The sequence below is a fragment of the Amphiprion ocellaris genome, chromosome 9, assembly GCF_022539595.1.
Source record: "Amphiprion ocellaris isolate individual 3 ecotype Okinawa chromosome 9, ASM2253959v1, whole genome shotgun sequence".
Taxonomy (NCBI): domain Eukaryota; kingdom Metazoa; phylum Chordata; class Actinopteri; family Pomacentridae; genus Amphiprion; species Amphiprion ocellaris.
Genome location: NC_072774.1, coordinates 27,890,472 through 27,912,528, shown reverse-complemented (window position 1 = coordinate 27,912,528; position 22,057 = coordinate 27,890,472). Strand labels below are relative to the sequence as shown.

The 22,057-nt window shown below is 40.1% G+C and overlaps 2 protein-coding genes across 4 annotated transcripts in view; one reads left to right on the top strand and one right to left on the bottom strand.

The window, feature by feature from the left end:
* zhx2a (zinc fingers and homeoboxes 2a) overlaps positions 1-9,297 on the top strand; it is a 28,253-nt gene extending 18,956 nt beyond the window's left edge. For all 3 annotated transcript variants that reach the window (XM_055013640.1, XM_023276870.3, XM_035951280.2), the window contains exons 4-13: positions 295-507; positions 837-1,100; positions 1,209-1,424; positions 1,630-1,714; positions 1,924-2,109; positions 3,107-3,513; positions 5,147-5,399; positions 5,496-5,652; positions 6,001-6,120; positions 7,662-9,297. In XM_055013640.1, the coding sequence (XP_054869615.1) occupies positions 295-507; positions 837-1,100; positions 1,209-1,424; positions 1,630-1,714; positions 1,924-2,109; positions 3,107-3,513; positions 5,147-5,399; positions 5,496-5,652; positions 6,001-6,118 (1,899 nt within the window). In that variant the 3' untranslated portion in view covers positions 6,119-6,120; positions 7,662-9,297. The remainder of the gene's footprint in view (positions 1-294; positions 508-836; positions 1,101-1,208; positions 1,425-1,629; positions 1,715-1,923; positions 2,110-3,106; positions 3,514-5,146; positions 5,400-5,495; positions 5,653-6,000; positions 6,121-7,661) is intronic.
* Positions 9,298-12,481: 3,184 nt separating this feature from the next.
* derl1 (derlin 1) lies at positions 12,482-20,517 on the bottom strand. The gene is made up of 8 exons (XM_023276856.3): positions 20,193-20,517; positions 16,946-17,057; positions 16,788-16,852; positions 16,100-16,126; positions 14,918-15,013; positions 14,738-14,790; positions 14,513-14,623; positions 12,482-13,350 (listed from the first exon to the last, which is right to left on the bottom strand). The coding sequence occupies exons 1-8, from the start codon at positions 20,343-20,345 to the stop codon at positions 13,200-13,202; spliced, it is 768 nt and encodes a 255-aa protein (XP_023132624.1). The 5' UTR covers positions 20,346-20,517; the 3' UTR covers positions 12,482-13,199.
* Between the last annotated feature and the right edge of the window lie 1,540 nt (positions 20,518-22,057).

Here is a 22,057-nt window from a genome sequence, read left to right as displayed (position 1 = left end):
AAGTAAACCTTCCTATATTAAATTAATGTATGCATATTTACTGAGGTAGAAATTGTGTTTTGTTTTTGTTTCTTTTAATTTAACGAAATTTCATAGTTCTATTCAGGAAACAACCGAGGAAATTATTAGGAAATTACAGACTTGTAAAATAAAGTGTTACCACCTGGTTTTCTGTTTTTAATATCCACTCAGATCATTATCATGCTTTTTTGTAAAGTTAATAACTGGAAACAATAAAAAAAAAAAAAAAAAAAATACTATTCAGTTGCCATCGCTGACTCGTTTTTCTTCCAGGTGCCGAAGATCGCAGTGCCCCTGAACACAACCAAATACAACCCCTCCCTGGACGACAACCTGACACTCATCTCCTCCTTCAACAAGTTCCCCTACCCAACACAGGCCGAGCTGTCCTGGCTCACCGCCGCCTCCAAACATCCAGAGGAGCAAATCAAAGTCTGGTTCACCACACAGAGGCTCAAACAGGGCATCAGCTGGTCCCCCGAGGAGGTAGGATCATATTAATTAATATTTTAGGGGACTTTGCTCTTCTCAAGTGTGGCTTAGTGTTCATTTGGTCATTTAGAGCCTCAAACAGGGCATTAACATAAAAACGAATCATGATAATGTAGGTAGGAACTGTATTCTTGTATTTTAATCATTTTGTATTAAAATTAAACCGAGCTATTGTTCTTTTGTAATAACCACTGATCACATGACTTTCGTTTGATTTAATTCAATTTTACAAAATTCTGAAATTTTTACTTAACAGGTAAAAATTAACAGTAAAATTTTTAAACATAAGACGTGTAGTAATAAGTCCATTCCTTCAATGCCAGGTGGAAGAAGCCAGGAAGAAAATGTTCAACGGTACAATCTCCTCCGTGCCTCAGACTTTCACCGTGGTTGCTCCTCAGCTCAGCTCCCAGCCATCGACCAACCAGTCCGCACAAACGTCAACGTCCAAATCCCTGCAGTCGGCAACCTCGGTCCTCCAGTCCCTCCCCTGTCAGCTGCTGGGACAGACCAGCCTCGTCCTGACCCCCGTAGCCAACGGATCTACTGTCACTTGTGCACCGCTGGCTCTCACAGTGGCAAACCAGGTACTAAACCATGCACAGAGAGTCATTCTTGCAGCCTCAGGAACCAAAAAAACCGTGCTTGTTTTACATATTTGAGTGGGTGAGTGTTTTCCTCCGTGATCCCCACAGGTGGCCCAGTCGCTCAAACGACCTTTGGCATCTCCTGTGATCGCCACAGAGAGCAAGCGACCCTCCATCATTCAGACCATCTCTGCGCCCATGGCCACATCCAAGCTGGCATCACCCAAAGTGCTGAGTTTCACAGTTGACCCCAATAAAACAGCAGAACAGCTGTCAGTGCTGAGGTCCAGCTACACACAGTGTCCCTTCCCTGAGGAAGATGAGGTAAGAATAAGTGAGTGAAATGACTTTTTTTTTTGTGTGTGTGCCACGCTATAATAGTTCAACATGGAAAGATTTTTGTGCGCTGCTTTTATTTTCTAATTTCCCCCTGCTACCTTTTTATTTTTCTTTCTTCAAACAAACAGCTGTCAGTGACAAACACCTGCACTTACTGTTTCGTTTAAAGTTGTATCTTGTTATGTGATAGATCTACAGACTGATAGAAACCACCGGGCTTTCCAGAGGAGAGATTAAGAAGTGGTTCAGTGAACAGAGACTCCTCAATCTCAAAGGTATGATCAGTGCTGAAACAAAACACAGCAACGAGTTATTTTCAGTTCTTTGAGCTGGATTTCAAATGCTGAACCATCAAAAATATACAAATCTTTGTCAATAATGTTGTTTTTGAAGTACTGCATTTGTGCTGCATCATTTAGCAATATTTTTTAATTTTCTAGCATTTTTTGGTCCTTTAGTCCCTCTGTTTCTGTCTCTCTTGGAGGTGTTCCTCCGCCACCTGTGCTGGTGAAAGCAGAGGTAACACCACCACCTAAAGACGGCCCAGTAAAGAAAGCAGTTCCCAACCAGTTCCCACTGCTGGAGAGAGTGAAGGGGAAATCATCAGAGCAGCTGAAGGCGCTGGAGGAGAGCTTCCAGAGAAGCAGCTCTCCAACAGAGGCAGCATTAGGTAAAGCCTCAAGTCAACCTTTTCACAAATGCATGAATATGCTCCTGAATCATATATTTTGGATGGAAATGGTTCGATGGAGTTTTACCTCATTCTTCTATAAATCAGAAGATTAGCAGGAAAGATGGAAGAAGTGGCAAATTATTTAGTCTGCACTTTTTATTGTTGTACAATAGGGGGAAAGTCACTCTGGCTCATTTTGTATTTCTAAACATGTCACAAATGTCTCAGGCGATGCTGAGCCCATGATGCAGCAACGGTGCAGCTGCAAAATAGTAACGGTGGAATTGTTTTGCACAAATGGAAACGAGCCCCGCATTAAAATGGCAAAGCAGAGCTACCTTCTTGCACAATGCAAACATGCTGCAGATTTAAGTGTGTCAGTTGCCAGCTCAGAGGAGGTTGTTCCCCATAGCGAAGGGGATTTTGAAAGTGTCTGTCTCACTTTCATGGTGGTTTCCAGCCGTATTCCTAAACACAGATGCTTAAAGTGGGCACATCTCATTTGCCTCTTCCTACAGACACACAAGACAAGCCTCTTGTAGATTAACAGATAATGATGCAGAAACCGAGCTTTGCAGACATAACTCCATTTAGGATTTGATAATGATGTGTTCTTGAGTAAAATGATAGGACTTTTAAACTATTAAAGAAAGGAAGTAAATTAGATGAGAACAAGTTGGCCAATTTAGCAGTTTGTTTGTTGTGTTCTTGCCAAGTTCAGGATCCTCACTTTATAACTTCGATGTCTAAAAGAAATCCAGTAATGTTGTCTTCTATTTATACTAGCTCACAGCATGCGACTTAATTTTCTTTCACCCCAGAGGAGCTGCAGGCCTGTCTCTGGTGGCTGCCTGCATGACAGGAATAGCAGGAATGTTTTTAATGAGCCCATTTTAAGTCCCCCAGAGAGAGACTGAAATCCCAGGTTTCTAAAAAGCCTTCAACGTTGAGGTAGCACAGCTCATCTGATCCTCTGAACTCTGCTCTGCTGCAGACCAGCTGGCCCAGGAGACCAAGCTGTCCAAGACGGAGGTGGACTGCTGGTTTTCAGAGCGCCGGGCGCTGAGAGATAACATGGAGAAAGCTTTGCTCACCATGGCCTCCAAGAACTCGGAGGAGCGAGCCGAGCGGCCGGGAGCGCTGCTGAACGGGGCTTCACACCGAGAGCAGGACGGGAAACCTCTGCGCTCCTCCCCTCACCCGCCCGTCCTCTCATCTTCCTCCTCCTCATCCTCCCCTCCTGTGCTCGCAGCATCCTCCCCCCGTCCACCGACCCACTGCTCATCTGCGTCTCCGCCCATCCTCACTTCATCCTGCTCCTCTTCTCCCCATCCTCCCATCCTGTCGGCCTCCACGAGCCCAGCTCCTGTCAGCAGCCGCTCGCTCACACTGCTCAGGGAGGTAAGAAGAGGTGATAAAACATGCCACCGATAACTCTTAATTAGGTGACAGTATAATAGAAGGTGCTACAATCGGCTTTTTTTGCCGATTTCTTTACTGTAGTGAAATAAATCATACTAATTTTTAGGAAAGTGGTGTCTGAATAGAACTTAGTTGTGACTAAGTTAGTTGATGAGATATTTTTATTATAATCAGAAGTCAAATGTGTTGGGAAATGCAGTGATCTGTCTTGAAAAGTTATTCTACAGGAACACCGATGAGCATTTTCAGATTTGCTGTTGCCTACTGTGACCCACTGATCCAGGAAATGTCAAGAAAACAACCAAAGCCCAGAGAATCAACCTTTAAATGTAACAAACATCTGTAAGATTTAATTGCTATATCCATTCTAGCGGGATTTGCACAGGCTGTTACTGAACGTTGATCCATGTATTTCAACCACTGATAGATTTTAAACATCAACAAATTCAATGTAGTCATCACAGCACTCAGCCTTATATAAAAACAAGAAAAGCCTTCAGAGAGCGCAAGTACTCCACCAAGGCTGCTCAGTCGTATCATTTCCGACGGATGAAATCTTGAAAAAAATTTGTGGCAGAAATCATGGCCCCATTGAATGTGGCCATTTAATGTAGATGTAGCCACAAACACAATGACCTTGGCTGAGCACAGGCGTGAGTTATACATGTGTATGTTATGTACGGATACCGTATCACGTGACCTAAATATGTAGCAGGCGACTGGAATTGATGGGACTCAGAAACACCCCCACAATTTAATCAATTGTTCTTTGTATCATTTCCAACAGATAAGTCCCAATAAGTGTGGAAGGTTGATTTGAAGTAGGATCGCAATCATGTGATCGTCAGAAGATAGCTGACATGGTGTTCACTTGTCATGGTTACAGTGACGCCGTGCCGCTATCTCGCAATGATACAGAAATCTTTAACAAATCTGTGGATCCAGACTATAAGCTGCATCACTGCCAAAATCTAATCACTTGGTCCTTGTGTCATTTCTGACCTTCCCTGAAAATTTCATCCACAACGATCAGTCCGTGTTTGAGTAATGTTGCTAACAGACAGACAAATGTGCGCCAGTTGTCACATAACTCCGCTGTTCCTCAGCAGAATAGTAAATGTGTAAAACTACAGCTGCTTCTGTCTAAGGGACTGTCTGTGTGTCAGCATTGACACATTGCAGAATATCTGTCGTGTCCATCTATTATAGGTAGGACGACATAAATAGTTTTAAACGAGAGCCATGCAGCAGCTCTCTAGTATTGCACAATCACAGCAGTGCTCTTTTCTCACTTTAATGAAATTATTGATTGGCAAAATGTGCTCACAGTGGTAAAGTAATATTATTGGAAGTAATTAATCAATGTATGCAGAAGTTGGTTGTTGTAGTTGGTCATGGTGGATTTAGTTTTAGCTACTGTGCAAATATACTGTACTTAAATCAGTAAAAGTGTGTATTTTTTTCCCTATATTTGTAAGTTTGAACTCTGAAGTAAGTGCTTGAAGTTGAGGCCCATTAAAGCATCTGTTTTTTTGCTATGTAACATTGAATTCATTAAATATATTTATATGTCGTAAAATGTTTTGTGTTTCACATGATCTTGTCTTGACAGATGTTCAGTCGGACCCAGTGGCCATCTCCTGAGGAATACATCCAGCTGGAGGTCCAGACAAGCCTGGGACGCACCGACATCGTCCGCTGGTTCAAGGACCACCGCTCGGCACTGAAGAATGGTGAAACTTTAGACTGGATGGAAGGCGTCCAGAATCAAAACCTTGCCGAGCAGCAGAAAGCCGGCCAGGAACAGAACGGCCAGAGTTCTGAGAAAAACCAGAGCGTCTCCTTGGAAGTCAAGACTTTGAAAGGTGAGTGTTGGAGGACATTAAGTGTTCGTTCTTCCTGTTCTGATTTTTCAAATCATTTTATTTAGCATTTTCTTAACCCTGTAATTCTTCGTGCAGTGGAGGAGGCTGGTGAGAAGGTAGCAGCTACAGAGCACTCCAGACAGTCTGAGCAAGACAAAGTCCAGTGGTTGACTGACAGGTTGTCCCACCGTGTGACAGACCTGAGCCGGGCCAGGCCGGACCAGACCAGCCCAAACAGCGCTGACAAAGGGAGGTGAGTGGACAGAAAGAGAAGGAAACAATTTCTTATCTTCTGGTCTCAGGTTTTTGTTATAGAGACAAAAAAAGACAAGCTCGCTGCCAATATTTGAGTTTTTTTAAGGAGTATCTGGGGAGTTATTTTAAGATAAAATGGGATCTAAAAATACTGCAGCATATAGACATAACAAGCTGTTGATGCTGAATTACTGCCTTCTGTGCATCAACCTGACTTTCATGAAGGGTTTATCATTTTTCCCAGAGTTCTAGAAAAAAGCAGAAAATAGTTTTTCTCTTTTCTTTTGTGTCCAGTTCTTAGATGCAGACTGTTGCTGTTTAAACTTTGCGTCTGTTCTGTTGCCAGGTGGGTAAAGGTGACTGTGGCGGTGGGAGAGGAGAGCGAAGGAGGAGTGGAAAGACCGAGGCTGGCAACGGACACTGACGTTCTGACCTTGGAGCAACCAGGAAGGGTCACTGGTTGATGGTAGGTTCTACTGGGGAAATGGACTTTTCTTTGTTCAGAACTCCAATGAGATTAACCAAGTTTAAAGCTGCCCTGAGGAATTCCATTGTTTGTGTTTCCTGTTTACAAATGGAGCAACAATAGCATTGAACTGCAGTCGGATTTGTCTCTAAAAGCAACACTTTTCACAATAAACACAGACATTCAATCTGTTGCTAGTGTAAAAAGACTCATCGGTGCAGCTTTAAAGTGTACTATGAAGACTTTATTACTCCGCCATGGAGGCGGAGCCTATGCAGAGTTATGCAGCTATCAGCGTTGTTTTGTCTGTCTGTTAGCAACATTACTCAAAAATGCATTAATGGATTTGGATGAAACTTTCAGGGAAGGTCAGAAATGACACAAGGACCAAGTGATTAGATTTAGGCAGTGATGCAGTTAATAGTCTGGATCCACAGATTTGTTAAAGATTTCTGTATCACTGTGAGATAGCGGCACGGCGTCAGTGTAACTATGACAACAAGTGAATGCTAGGTCAGCTGCCTGCTGATGATCACATGATTGTGATCCTACTACAAATCCACCGCTGTGGACTTATCAGGACTTATCCGTTGGAAATGATACAAAGAACAGTTGATTAAATTGTGGGGGTTTTTCCGAGTCCCATCAGTTCCCGCCACCCGCTACATATTTAAGTCACGCGATTCAGTATCCATACATAATGTACACATGCATAACACACGCCTCTGCTCAGTGCAAGGTCATTTTGTTTGTGGGTACATCTATATTAAATGGTCACATTCTATAGTGTCTTGATTTCTGCCACAAGTTTTTTTTAAGATTTCAGACGTCGGAAATAATATAAGGATGGAGGAGCCTTGGTGGAGTACTGCGCTCTCTGAGTGATTTTCTTGTTACATCTACAGTGTTCACTAAAGGGTTTGTTGTAGGTCAAACCAGACAAGTTCCACATGTCTGCTGCTGCTGTATAAGCTGTGAAATTTCCCTTCCTTTCCCTCAATGCATGCTGGGATACCCTTCAGCCATCTCTGACCCTTAGCAGGAATAATTAGCTGAGGAGAGTAAATGGATTTTGAAAGCTTCACTTTGAGACTTGGCTGAAATAAATGGTGAACCGCTCCTTTAAGATGCCACAGCTGCAGCCTCAAGCTACCCAGGAAGTTATTAGAGTGTAATTACCTCCGATTGGTCCTTCTAAAAGACGACATACACCATCATTAGCATCAAATGTGTAGTCAGACGCACTCTGACTCATAGTTACGATCACTGGAAGGGAAAACAAAGGTGCAAATGAGGATCAATTTCTAGATGTTTAAATAATGATTTGCACTTTTAGAGCTGTACGATTTTGTTTCCACTGTGTCCCTAGCAATGATAGTATCTAAATTTTAAATATTCTGAATTATAATCTTGAAAGGGATTGAATGTTTGTCTCTTAAACATAGAAGTGAGAGCTATAATTTTACCAACAAAAGTTGTAAATAATAATTTGTCTGGTGAGCTCAAGTGTTAATTTCAGTTCCTGTGTGATTCTGTCCCAGGTAAAGTAAATCATTGACTGCTGAGTCACCATGAGACGACTCAAGATGACCAAACGTGGAACCAGTGATGTGTCTGCCTGTGATGTCATCACAAAGCGACAGAGACTTTGGCTGTTAAAGCACTGATGCGAGGTGCAGACGCTGACATTAAGAGGAGTGCCAAAGCTGGACTTGATGCATTGTTCTTACTACTACGCTTTTTTTTTTTTTTTTTAAAGAAACACCCCTTGTAAATATTTTTCTGTATTACAAAAAAAAGTTTGTACAGTTTTACTGGGAGGGCAAGTTTTGTTACATTTTTTAAAAAAATCTGACTGTTGCCCCGAAACCTGGAATGTTTCTCGTTGTTGTTTTCAAAGATCAAAGTGTATAATAATCTGTTATTTGATGAAAATCAGTCCTATTTTTTTGAGAATCATACATGCGCACTGCTCATTATGAGTAGACTTTGATGGCACTTGCATATATCCTCATGGTAGTGGTAGATATCATCATACTAGACCGCTTCATCACAAACTAACTCTTCCTTCTCTCCTGCAGCGTCACCTTAACTTGCCCTCACAGAGTTATGAAGATGGTGGTTGTAAATCACTCAGAAGTGCTAGAGGGGCAAGTAGAAGGATGTTTTGGGCAATCTGAACACACAGCTCACTGCTGAGAGACCAGAGAATGAACACAAATAGCCATGTGGTCAGACCAAGGCTAACAGCGTTAGGACGAATGAATCAACACACTGTACATCCTAAATGCCAGAATCTTTTCTCATGAGCTGGTTCTTGCATCAGTACCTGAGGCTAAAACAGAATGTTCTCTTTCCTGATATAGCAATTATTAATTACAGAGAGCAGAAAGTGGAGTGTCTGTTCGATCACACCATGCTGCCTTTTCAGCTCCTATCTGACATTTCCTGTCTGCCTCAGAGGTGGTAGATTACATACATACTGGTTGACGATTTCAGCTTGTTTTAAAAACTTGAAATATTCTTGACTGAACCTCGTCAAGAACATACTGGTGAAAACGCATGACAAAATAATCCTTTATTTGAGCCATTTCAGATATCCATTTTGCTCAGCTGTGATATGTGAACACACCTTGTCTTTTCTCTGTCCGGCTTTAGGTAGGTTCTTCTGTTCCAAGCGGGACAGCTGATTTCTGTACACGCAGTTCAGGACAACCAAAATGGGGGTTCATGAATGTTTAAGAGGCAGAAAAAAAATGACGGAACAATGCTGATTTTCTAAAGAAAAAAAATGGGGGAAAAAAGGATTTGGAATGTCACAACAGCCAAAGCTGTCATGAACTGCTTGCATTTCAACAACTTTTTAAACTCATTTTCAAACAAGATTTAAAACAATATCTGTGATTTCTGGATCAAAGTACAAATCCATGCAGTATTTGTGCAGGAAATAAAAAGTTAGGTTGCCATTTAACTCTGGTTTGAACAGCAGGTGTACTTGCTGTTTGCTGGCTGAATGTCGCTGCTGCTGCTGCTGTTGCTGCTGCTTTAGTTTCATGTTCAGACAAGTATCTGGAATACTGTACGTTTGGTTGGCTGGAAACGGAATACTGCTTGCATTTTCATTTTCTACTTTAAGTCTGCTGTAGCTCAATAAAAACACAACCAACTGTAAAACTTCCCCTTGGTCTTTAAGTGTATATGACATCCTTTGAAATCAGAAACCTAGTTAAGATTCCTCATTTACTTCAGTACAAAGACTAACTGGTTTATCAGACCACAGAAAGGTGACAAATGCACACCTTTTAGCTTAACTGTTGTCAAAAATGATTTATTTTGCACGTGTGCATTTCAGTTGGAGGTTTTATTTTCACTGCCAGGAGGGCCGTACAGGCAGAGTTTGTAATGCTGAAACTTACATTTTTCTGTGAAGGAGCCAGAAGAGATTAACTGAAACTGAATATTTTCTTTTGTCTTAACACCTGGCTGGAAGGGCTCCTCAACCTTTTGATAAATATTAGTTTGACTTCTGGAAAAACCATTTAAATAACCCCCGTCTGCTTTAATGGACTACAGGCGTTGTCCACAGCAATTACAAAATTATATGAAGACTTAATTCTTCTCTTCAGGTCTTGCCGACAGCCCTGTCATTTTAAACTTGAACAAGACAATTTCCAGTGTCTTATTTCTCACATCTCTTCTGCTTTTGTTACTGTGCACACAATCACATAAACATCACTGACCCCTAGTTTAAAGTCACAGTGAAATAACCAGCTTTAGGTTTTGCTCTGTTGTTGGATGGAACAAACAGTTTTCACTGTTTTCTGATTTATAGATAAAGTGATAATTGGCAGAATAATTAATAATGGAAAATAATGGCTTGTGTCAGGCCTAACTGTATATTGTTTATAGACCACTAAGTTAAAACATTCAAACCACAGACGGGGAAAGTGAACAGCATCAATCATTTTGTCTCAATGTTTAGCTTGTAAACCTTGGATCCTGGCATTCATGTGGATGTTGCTTTGACATCTACATAAGCATGTTGCAGGCCAAGCAAAACCAGCCTCTATGGAACAGCGCACCCTGCAAAAACAACTCAAGGAACTTGACCAAGAGGCCAACAATGTCTGTTGTCCAAACACAGAGACCGCAATGCGGAGCTCCCATGTCTGGGGAAATACATAATAGTAGGCAGGTGGTTTTAATGTTGAGGCTGATCGGTGTATTTCAAATATATTGTCAGGGATTCACAACCAGCCACACTGGCTTATGATTGGCTGAAGTCTTCTGTGTCTCTAGACCAGACCTGGGCATCCTACGGCCCGCGGGCCACATCCGGCCCGCCGGACGACCCTGACTGGCCCGTATGAGGTCAATGGAAAATATTAAAAGTCAATGCAAATATATATCATCACAATACATGCAAGCAATACGCCTGCACTGCTTTTATTTTGAAAGATCTGCTAAGTTAACGTTTTTTCGCGCGTGCTTTCCGTACTTAGCATAAGGTTGGCGCTGATTGGTTTGTTGGTTAGCTTCAGCCCGGGAAGATGTCAGCTAGCGGCACAAAAAGAAATATTGATTCCCGATGCAGAGTTTTTAACAAGGCATGGACTTCCAAGTATTTCTTCACTGAAGTCAGAGGTAAAGCTGTGTGTCTAGTTTGTGGAGAACAGATCGCGGTGCTCAAGGATTATAATCTGAATCGACATTACGAGACCAAACATGGCGGAGAAGTACAAACATTTGACTGATGCAGAGCGGGGAGGACATCTGAAGGTTTGCTAGCTAAACTGCTAAAGCAGCAATGACTTTGTTTTACCAAAGCTCACATCAAGGGATGCAGCAGTCAAGACGAGTTTTCTAATATCCTACAAAATCGCCAAAAACAGTAAGCCATTCTCTGATGGAGAGTTTATAAAACAATGTCTGGTGGACTCTGCAGCGTTTATATGCCCGGAGAAGAAAGGAGCGTTCGTTAATGTGGCCCTTTCCAGGCGAACCGTAACGAGGCGGGTGGAGAGCATCGCCGAAAATCTGGAGCTTCAGCTGCACAACAAAGTGGACAATTTTGACGTTTTGTCCTTGGCTCTGGACGAGAGCTGTGATGTCCGTGACACAGCCCAGTTACTCATCTTTGTACTTGGACTAACAAAAACCCTTTGAGATGACGGAGGAGCTGGCAGCTGTGCAGCCAATGAAGGGACCACGACGGTGAGTAATTTGTTCACTGAGGTAAATACACGCATGAACAAGCTGGGACTAAAATGGGAGAATTTGGTTGGTGTTACTACTGATTACTGCCCAAATTTGACAGGGAAAAATGTTGGACTTTTGAAACGGATGCAAGATAAAGTGACTGAAATAAATCCAGAACAGAAACTGATATTTTTGCATTGTATTATACATCAGGAAGTTCTGTGTAAGTCAGTGCTAAAAATCAACCACGTGACTGATGTTGTAGCTAAAGTAGTTAACTTCATCAGGGCAAGAGCAATGAATTACAGTTTGTTGTCTTTTTGGAGGAGATGATAGTGAACATGGTGACCTTGGTTACCAGACAGCTGTCAGATGGATCAGCCTGGACAAGGTGCTTAAACGAGTTTGGGATCTGAGAGCAGAGATTCAAGACTTGGGCATTGTACATCATTGTATTGTGTAGTTTACTGTTTTTATTGAGATATATTGAGCATTGCTCTAAGTGTAGTGGGTAGCTGTTGTCTTTCTTTATGCTTCACAGTCATCTTAATGTAGATTTAGAAAAACTGACAACACTATAATGGTACAAGATGTTTGCAGTGTTATTGTACATCCAGCAGCTGTTCGTCCAGATAAGCTGTAGCAGTTACCTCATAGCGTTCATGATGAACAAAATCTGACATGATAAGGCAAGTTTCAAATCTCTGCCAGCTGATGGTCATATTGTTGTAGAATAAGTTCTGAGCGATGGCTTACTTACTTCGTTTGTAAAAACAGTGACTGCTGAAAAGTAATTAAAGCACTTGGAAAATCAGTTTCACATTTTAAGTATGTCTTTATGATAGTAAATATCTACAACTCAATAGGCAGCAGTCATAGTTTGAATCAAAAAACAAAATCTTTCATTAAATAGTTGTTCTGTGTTCCACATTTTCATTATATCATTGTATTGTTTCATTTACTGTTTTTGTTGAGATATATATTGAGCAGAGCTTTTAAGTGTACTGGTCCCGCCCTTAACAACCGTCAAAGTTTCTCATGTGGCCCCGTATGAAAATTAATTGCCCACCCCTGCTCTAGACGGAGAAAGTTTTTTTTATCTCAGTGTTGGTGCATTAAGGAAACATAGATAATAAGATAATTACACACACTGACTCGCTCATCCTTTCAATAAGCAATTGTTATATTTACAAAAAAAAGATCAACATCCCATCTTTACCTCATTCTGGTTAAGATCAGATCTCATGACAGAAACAGATCCAGGTCTGTGCCACCGAGGCTCAACAACATTTCACACCCATGGAAATTCAGACCTGGAAACAGTGCTCTCTAAATAGCTTTGCCCATGTTCTGCTGAGGGATGGCTGAGAGCACGCTCCCAGTGCATGGGTAATTACAATGTAATCTGATATGGCATCACAGAGAGAGAGGGAGGGAGGAACACAAGATTCAAAACCGACAGAGTGCTGGTGTGCAGCTGCAACATCTCCTTCTGACAGTCCGATGGCAGGGTGGAGAAAGAAGGTGGAGCAGGGACGAAAAGAAGAAGAAAATGGGGAGGGAGCTCAAGGGTCGCTGCAGGAAAAAAAACTATTTTCTATCTGCTTCACTTGGACACATCTGCAGTAGTAATAGTAGCACTTTACTGTGTGAACTGAGCCTACAGTCAGAGTCCTGCTGTGTGGTGCAGTCGAGCTTAAAATGCACGCTTCCTCAAATTTCATCCTGCTGAATCTTTTAAAACTAAACATAAAATAAACTGGAAGTTGAGCTTTCAATTCCGTCAAGTTGGAGAGAAGGCGAGGAAGCGAGCATTTTAACCTGAAACACAAACTGCTCAGTCATTTGTTATCAGGAGCTATGGGGGGTGTCGTTCTCTCTCATTCACCCCCCAGACGGAAGCCTTGACCCCAGTTGTGGCGTCCTCCTCCTCCACCGCCTCCTGCTGCTGGTTCCTGGGCAGCCGGTCTTCTGCTGGGAGGAACTCCAAATCCTGATATCCCTCCCCTCCTGTTGGGGAAGAACCGGTACCTGGAGAGATGGTAGAATGGGATCTTTAAAGTAATCAAGCAACAAATCCAGTTTTAGGAGAAGAAAACTCAGCAGAATTCATTCAAGTCATAAAGAACACTCACACATAAACATTAACATTAAAGTCCTCTGGGAGTATTTGTTAGTTTGTTGTGGCAAACAAAATACTTAAATGGAATAAGAACACAAACTACAGATAATTTAAGTTGACCTTAAATAGCTTAAGGTCTAACGTACAACAAAAAGGTTGGATAATAATCCTCATTTCATTTTAGTTTGTTTCCAAACAAGTGGTTTAGACAATAGAAACGATATAAATAAACCCCTAAAAATGCCTGTGTATCCAAGTGACATATTTCTTTTAAAATATCTATAAAAATAATCCCTCCCTGCCTTAAAATGCCTGAGATGTGACATCTTGAATCTGAATTTGTGTTTTTTGAGACTGTCAGTTTCAAGGTGAAGATATTCAGCTATGGCACTGACGGCTTATTTCACTCATATGTCCTCTAGCATATAAAAAACACCTTATGGACACGTTAGCAAGGTAAAAAAATAAAAATAAAAGAAGCACATGCACACACTGAAATAAGTAAGGCTATGAAAAAATCCACTGGGTGGGTAGATAGATAAACTTTATTGTCTGCCCCAAACGGTGACAGAAATTCGATGAGTGAGGTGTAAACCAGGGTTAAAATGCCTCTGCTGACATTAAAAGTCCTTAGTTTCCTCAGCAGGTGAAGGCGCTGTTGTGCTTTTTTGTCCACCGAGTCAGCCTGACTCACAAACGACAGGCTGGTGTCGATCTCTGTTCCCAGATATTTAAAAGTAGATATAAATATAGGACTCTTTTATTGCTTATGACTTCAAAATTTCCTTCCCGAGCTGTAAAATGTGTCATCATCTGTGTGCTGACTGAGCTGCGTATCCTCAGGATTCCAAAATATCATCATTTAACTTAGTGAGTAAACACTAGGGCTGGGAAACACATGATAAGTATCTAAATATTTAACTAGATGATCTTTCTTCAGAACTTAGACCCCACCTTTAAATCAGTGTTCCTCAAAATTTTTACTTATTTTTGTGAAATAAAACAGTAACGTGTGTCATCTCAAGGTTGGAATGTGCTTTAGAAAAAGAGTGCATTGACACAAAAACTTACAAGAACTCTGGTGTGGAGAGGAAGGAGCGTCCTCCCAGGTCCATGGGGTATTTGAACATGAGGAAGAAGTAGAGGTGGCCCACCAGGTTTCCTGTCAGTTCATCCACAAAACTGTACAATAACAAAGAGGGGAAAACTAGTGAAACACTGTGCCGGTGTCTCATATCCACATTGTGTTTTAACAAGTAAGGCTGCTTATCAGAACTGATTTCAATTTGTACTTACGACCCTCCGATGATAAAGTTGAAGGCCAGAATGACCCAAGGTAGATAATGTGCCTGGGGCCGAGCATCAGAAAGTATTAAAAATAAGGTTAACTTGAATATTAGGATTATTTCCTTGTTGAGTTATCAGTATATGTGTCCTGAATTACCAGGTGAAAATGTACCATTTTGAGGGGATTACCTTGAATCGCGTTCCGAACCAGAAGGACACAATCATGTCTTTGTTGAACTGAGCCCAGACGTACAACACTGACATAATCAGTGGGATCATCAGCAGCTGAAAAATAGAACAACAGAGTCCAAAGAATTAGCATCAACAAGTCAGAGAGCATATGAAGCTTTTGCAGTAATTTTTCAAAGCATGAGGTTTATTTAAAGGCCCCATATTGTGCCCATTTTTAGCAAAATAATTAAAGTCCTTCGTGTCTTCAGAATGTATCATTCAACTTTCATCACAAAACCACAACAATGGTTAATTTAAACTGGTTTTATGGTTGTTATGTTCAGTCCACTGGGTGTTCACTTCTTCAGATGCTGAGAGTGCATTAAGACTCTTGTGTTCACTCTTAGAGCTAACAGCAAAATATTTAGCATGCTTTGCATATAGCGGAGACATTTTAGAGTTGGCAGCTCTAGCAGGTACATAAACCTGACTTTGAGACAAATGCTCATTCCAAGAGGCTCATCTCGCAGGAAGAGGATGGAGTTATGCAAATATTTAGCTCAGCGTCTGTTTGTTACCCAGTTTCTATGTAGAAATTGGATAGAATTTGTACTGCCTAGTGAAGCTGGGAGGCTATCTGGGGGGCTGAAGAGCTGGATAAGCATCCTCATATTCTCACAGCTCTTATTTTACATGCAAAATACAACAAAATGGATGTTCATAATATGGGACCTTTAAGTCATATATTTTTAGCAAGGACAATGTCATACGATGTCTGAGGAAACAGCTGGTTCTATTCAAAGATAACAAAATTTGATCAACCAGCACATCTAGAGGTCACTAGTTAAAATATCTGTATCTCATTCTTTAATCTGTACAAAAACTTGACTCTTCTTTGGTCAGAACCAAAGAGAAATAGTCTGACTAACTTGTGTAAATTAGTGAGCTTTGGAGCTGCTGCTTGTGGGTTCATAACTGCAAATAACTGCTTTCTCCAAAATATCACCATTTTCCTTTAAGTACAGCTGGATTAAGTGAGTATCTTGCATCATGAAACATTCCTTAGATTTCAGGTGATTATCGCCTTTATATACATGCTTTACATACAAACGACAGTGTACAGTTTATGTTAACTGTGGTGTAAGAGCAGTTATATCAGAAATAACAAGAGGACAGAGAAATAAGGAGGAGGATTCTCACCCGCATGTTCATCAGCAGCCCAGTAATCTACAGACAGAGTCAAGGACAACAACCTCAATACAATCACAGCTGGAACCTTAAGATTAAAGCAGCTGGTGAGGGGAAGGTTGCCCGTTTAAATCCCCACACCAGCTCTGACAGAAACTGGCAGTCATGTCTGCTATTTTTACCTGAACAAGGCTTATGACCTTGACAGATCGCAACCTCTCGCACCACACTTTTTCCCACCCATTACCACAATAGGCCTGCGGTGACAAAAACTGAACACTTGGTTTACTTGAAGCATAAAAAAAACAAGATTTGGGCCAAAATTTTTCCTACGAACAAGAAATATCTGAAAAGCCAAACAAGCTGACAGTCAGAGCTGAACTCCACACAGCGCTGAGATGTGGGCCGGACTGTACTGCTGGTGCTGCATGTGACCTAGATTAGGTTTCTCTGCTCTGCAGGGGTAGACTGACACTGGGCCACTGGCTCAAAGCCACCCTGACATGGCACACTGCTGCAGAGAGAGAGAGAGGTGCAGAGAGAGAGAGAGGTGCAGAGAAGACGGATGAAAGCAAGATGCAAGAAGGGAAATAAAGCAGCTGAGTCCCAGAGTGGAAAGCGGGCTCACAGGACACCATTTACCCTTAAAATGATCATTTAAACAAAGACTTTTAAGTTCTGAGATGCCAGTTAAGGATACAACAATGCAGATCCAGTTGAAGAAGAGCATGAAGATATAGTCTGCAGGTCTGCCATCAAAAGCCCCTGGAAAACAACAGGGAGACAAAGATCATGAAGAAAAAACAGCAAGAGCACTTTATATGACTATATTTAAACCACTAGGACCAGCAGACTCACCTGTCTCTAGCCGGGTGGAATAGTGGTAGAGGAAATACAGGTTGACCAGGTACAGAAACCCAGTACCAGGGGTTATTGGGAAAAAAAGGGTGGCTGTCACTGGTCTCCAGAGCTGAAACAAACAGAAGAGACATTAACCTAATAGAAATGTAGCCAGACATCAACACAGCTGTGCTTGTGAGCAGGACCAGACACTGAGCTTGTAGCATGCGTTAGGCCTCATGTGGATTGCAAATGATAACTTCTATGCAATTAAAATTGGCAACAGACAGCTGGTATTCCTCCGCTGAGCGTGTTAGCTCACAATTACACTCAGAGATTTTCTTTGATGGTAACAGAAGTCAGATCAATACAGCACTTAAGAGGTGACAAAAAGACAAAGACTCTTCTTTGTTAAATTAATAATAATGAAGAGAGCAGGATACAGTTACGAAACCATGTGGCATCAACAGCTTTTATCACTTTAGTAAAATCAATATTAGATGTATTATTTTGCAGATTGTGACTTTAATTTTGAAACATTTTTGGTAACTCACTCTAGAAAGGATTAAAAAATCCTACAAATGCTTTCCCACTTCTTTGGGTATCCTTAAAGATGTTCATGACATTTTATAGACTCCAGGTGGCTAAATACATACACTGCAGCCTGATAACTAGAAGCCTTTTAGTTTCATTCATTTAACCTTTTAAATAGCTGAACAAATGGCTTTCTATCTACATATACTGCACAGCAAAAACGGCATTAATCATGGTTTTAATAAATATCTTCTTTTAAGATTATTAATCTGCATTAATTGAGATTCGCTTTATTAATGGCTTCCAAGCACAAAAGCTTATCAACTCGGAGTAAATTCAGTACAACTATGATAAGTTATTCAGCAGCAGCACTGCTTGTGTTTCTCTGGGATACCTCTGCCTGCTCTCCAACCGGTTAAACAGTCCTGTAGCACCACAGAAAGTGTGAATAATTGCTCACTGGTGAAGGAAGAAGACGTTTCAAAGTTTTCTTAAGTAAAAGCAGCATTACTTCTGCATACAAATAATCTGATAATTAGAAAACATTCAAATTCTCTCCTTATCCATAGGCATTAACATTTAAAGTATAAAACATGTTTCTGCTTTTCTTATTTCATAACCTGAAAAAATCTGTACACCATGATGCATAAAGTTCTATTCTTCACAGTAACTATTTAATACAGCTATTGAACAAATGTTGCATGTAGTAGAGTAGAGCATCACTGTATTAAAGTGACAAGCCTGAGAGCGTATTTTCCCTCTGAGTTGTGTCTGATTACATTTTCACATTCCTCCCCCTAACCTTGCATAACCTCACTGTTTACCTGATTGGGAGGCTTCCACACTGCTTGCACTGAACAAACAGTAACTGCAAAATACTGTCTCCGCCTTGTGGACTGCACATGAACAACACTTTCGATTGAACTTCTTTTTAGACTGAATTCAACTTCACTGTCGTTGCACAGAGTTTTAAGACAATGAAAAGCAGTTTGGCGTCTAACAGGAAGTGTTGTGAATGTTAGGGCTGGGACTTTAAGGCTTTAATTTCGATTAATTAATTACAGCGGGAAATAACGCGTTAAAAATAACGCAATTAACTGCACCCTCCTCAGTTCTCTCATTTCTCACAGGAAGTACTGAGTGAAGTCAGGCACTGGTGAACAGTGAAGGAAGACGAGATTGAGCTTGTTGGGCAGAAAGTTTCCTTTTAAAAATCTTCCCGACGGCAGCTTGGATAAAAGCCTGGTTGTGTGCAAATTGTACAACAAAGAGTTTTCTTATCACTGCGTCACTTCAAGCCGACGTTGTCACCTCAATGTAAAACATGTTGCTGTTAGCACCAGAGCTAGCGTTAGCTACGAGTCATGCCAACGGCTAACGGTGTAGCCATCCCATAATAGACCACTTTTCTAGACAGTACTTGAGTTTACAGAAAGTCTTAAAATGTTGAATAAAAACACTATAATTGCACTTAGATTTGCAGTAATCTGTGAATGTAGCAGACAGATGAAAAATGCAGATAAATAGAAATGAAACATTTTTGTGGTTTAAGTTTTTACTCCGTCGAGGCTCTGCCTCCTTGGAGGAGGAATAATCTAAATAACAAAAATATCTCTTTTAATAACTTAATTATAAACTTTTTGTTTATAAAAAAATTACATAAATAAAAATTGATATTCCTATAAAAAGAACCATCAAAATTCCACCATTTATCAGACCCAGAAAAGATGAAAACAGAATGAATCTCTGGATTTTCAACTTTCTGAAGCTCCATACAGTGGAATAAACAACTAAATTCAGGCTTTGTCATCAAAATCACTTTTTTCTATATGTCCCATTTTCCTTTTTTAAAATAAATTTTAAATTCTAAACATGTATATGTCTATTCATTGATTCAACTGTCAACCACAATTTTATTTGAATTTAAAAACTTCACTTATTGTGTCATATATTGCTATTTGACAAAACTGCAATTATTGCGATTAATTACAAAGCCTGTAATTAATTAGATTTTTTTTTAATCGCGTCCCTCCACTTTATATATATATATATATATATATATATATATATATATATATATATATATATATATATATATATATATGTGTGTGTATATGTATGTATGTATGTATTAGTGGTGGGACAAAGCCTGTAATTAATTAATTTTTTTAATCGCTTCCACCACTAATATATATATATATATTTTTTTATATATATATATATATATATATATATACACACACACACATATACACTCTATCTTTTGTATTAGAGTATACAGTATGATATAGTAGTAACAGTATGAACAGGATGCTATTAAGTATAGAAACAGAAAAAGCTGCATATATTTTGAATGTAAATGTAAAGATAGAGATAAATGACAGGATGAACGGTAGATACGAGATGCAAGATGCGAGTACAGTCTGTGTGTTTTGAAAGCACTTTTTCAGCCTGCCCTGGTATTTAAGACACTTAAATTTTTCTCCGTGGTGTTGTATTTACCGCTTCAGTTCAGCGTTACTACATTTAGCATCATTCTGACAGCACTAGGAAGTCCTGACCTGCTACGTCTCGGCCTCTGATTGGCTGCCGCACAGCTCAGGCCTGCTCACTGAGCCCTGTTAGCCACCTGCTAACTCACCGAGCACATCCCAAACACAGCAAAACAGCGTTCAACGGCAAACGGCTACTCAAACGAACACACAGCCGAGCGGAGCCGAGGCAGACCTACCTGAAATCTGTTAAAGAAGAGCTCCGGAAAGAGCAGGAAGTTCCTGAAATTAATCAACCCCAGTTTCCCAACCAAGGGAACAGCAATGGAGGCAGCGAACCAGGACCGGGTGATGAAAGGGATGCTTCTGAACCAGTCCCCGATGTCCGACATCTTTCCATAGGATTACTGCCGAGTTATGAGCCTGAATTTAACCCTTCTCTTTGAAAACGAAACTAAAATCCCCTAAAAACTGCGAGCCCTTGCTGCCTTTATTTCACAACTGCTCCACTGCTAAGTTTACATGACGTGGCTAATCAGAGGCAGCTAGCCGAACAGATGATCAAGTTACTGAGAGCGGAGTACAGACATCCGGATGAGGTTTTCAAAGTAAAATCTGTTGCCGCTACTGCAGAGTCAGATAAATCGGAGCAGTTTTTTTTTCTTGGATGACAGTTGCCGTTTTACTGGTCTTAAGAAATCAAAACAAGAGTTTTTAGATACTTTTATGTAACACTTTTACAGTACATAAACAAGCTCTTTTTACAAGAGTATACTAAAACAGGCTTTCCTTCATTGTTGTACATGAGTCATATGAATAGTTCAGAAAGACTTTTTCATACAACAAATGCTTGTTTTGTATTAAGTAAAATTGTAAGAAGACAAAAATTATACATCACTTCTCCCCAGTTAACCCTATTATTGCTAAAGAAGGCCAGCAAATGAAAACAAAGAAAACAAACAATGTCAGAAGTTAGAAAAAGGACAGACTCCGCACAAAACTTTGCTGAATACCTTTGTGTGAAGCAGCATAGCAAATTTTGTAATAAGTTTTCAATTAGTTTATTTACTATAAATATGAATTGATTAAAAACAAAACAATAATCCAAAAAAAAAAAATGCTGCATATGTGGTTCAATAACAGCCCAAACGTCTGTCATGTCATAAAAGCTTTTGTCAGCAACAAGCATTGTAATGATCTTTAAAACGTGTTTCATTCCAAGATACATTATTTAAAACACCAGCTTGGTTGATAAACATGATCAATCTTCTCATTTATTTGAACTTTACCCACTTTCCCCTTAATATTTTAATTTGTACTGCAAATGTGTATTGTTTCCAAACACAAGTTATTCCCTTGATTTCTAATAATTGCACCTGATAGACATTATGTATACTGATTTTAGAGAAACATTACAAACACAAACATTAGCCATTTACACAAATCAAGATACTGAAACTTGACACCAAGGTAACAGAAGATGCAGCCCACAGTGAGGAGGGCTTGTATTTTAACAAATGCTGGCTTGATTTATGGTTTTTGTTTTGTATTTACTATTCCTTTGGGACGTCATTTAATATCACGCTTTTAATTTGAAGGAAAAATGCCGAAACCGGACGGGTTTTATAATCTAACACCACCTAAATATATCCTTACTTTGCATTATTATAGGACTTCCTGTCAAATTTGCAAAAGCTCGAACTTGACCATACAGAGGCAGCCAGCAGGCCAGGAGGAGTGGCAGAGAGCAGCTTGTTTGACCTACAATAGCCACCTGTGGAAAGTGGTGATAAACCCATTGATGAAGATGGAGTAGGGATTTAATGGCAGCTGCAAGCAACAATTTTTTTAAAAAATTAAGTGAAATAAAGTATTTTATTACTAACAAAAGAAAGCTTGTGTACGTTATCTTTTTAAAATAAAACCTCGTTCTGATAGAATTTATGTGCTAGAGTATTTTTTTTTGTGTGTTGATTGCAAATTGTATTTTCTCAGTTTGCTAATTTGATTTTTGTTTTTTTGTTTTTTTTTACATCTAAATATTTTCCTTTTGCCTGGCTATAATTTTCAGAGAAATTTATTGTAAATTATCTGATGATGTCTT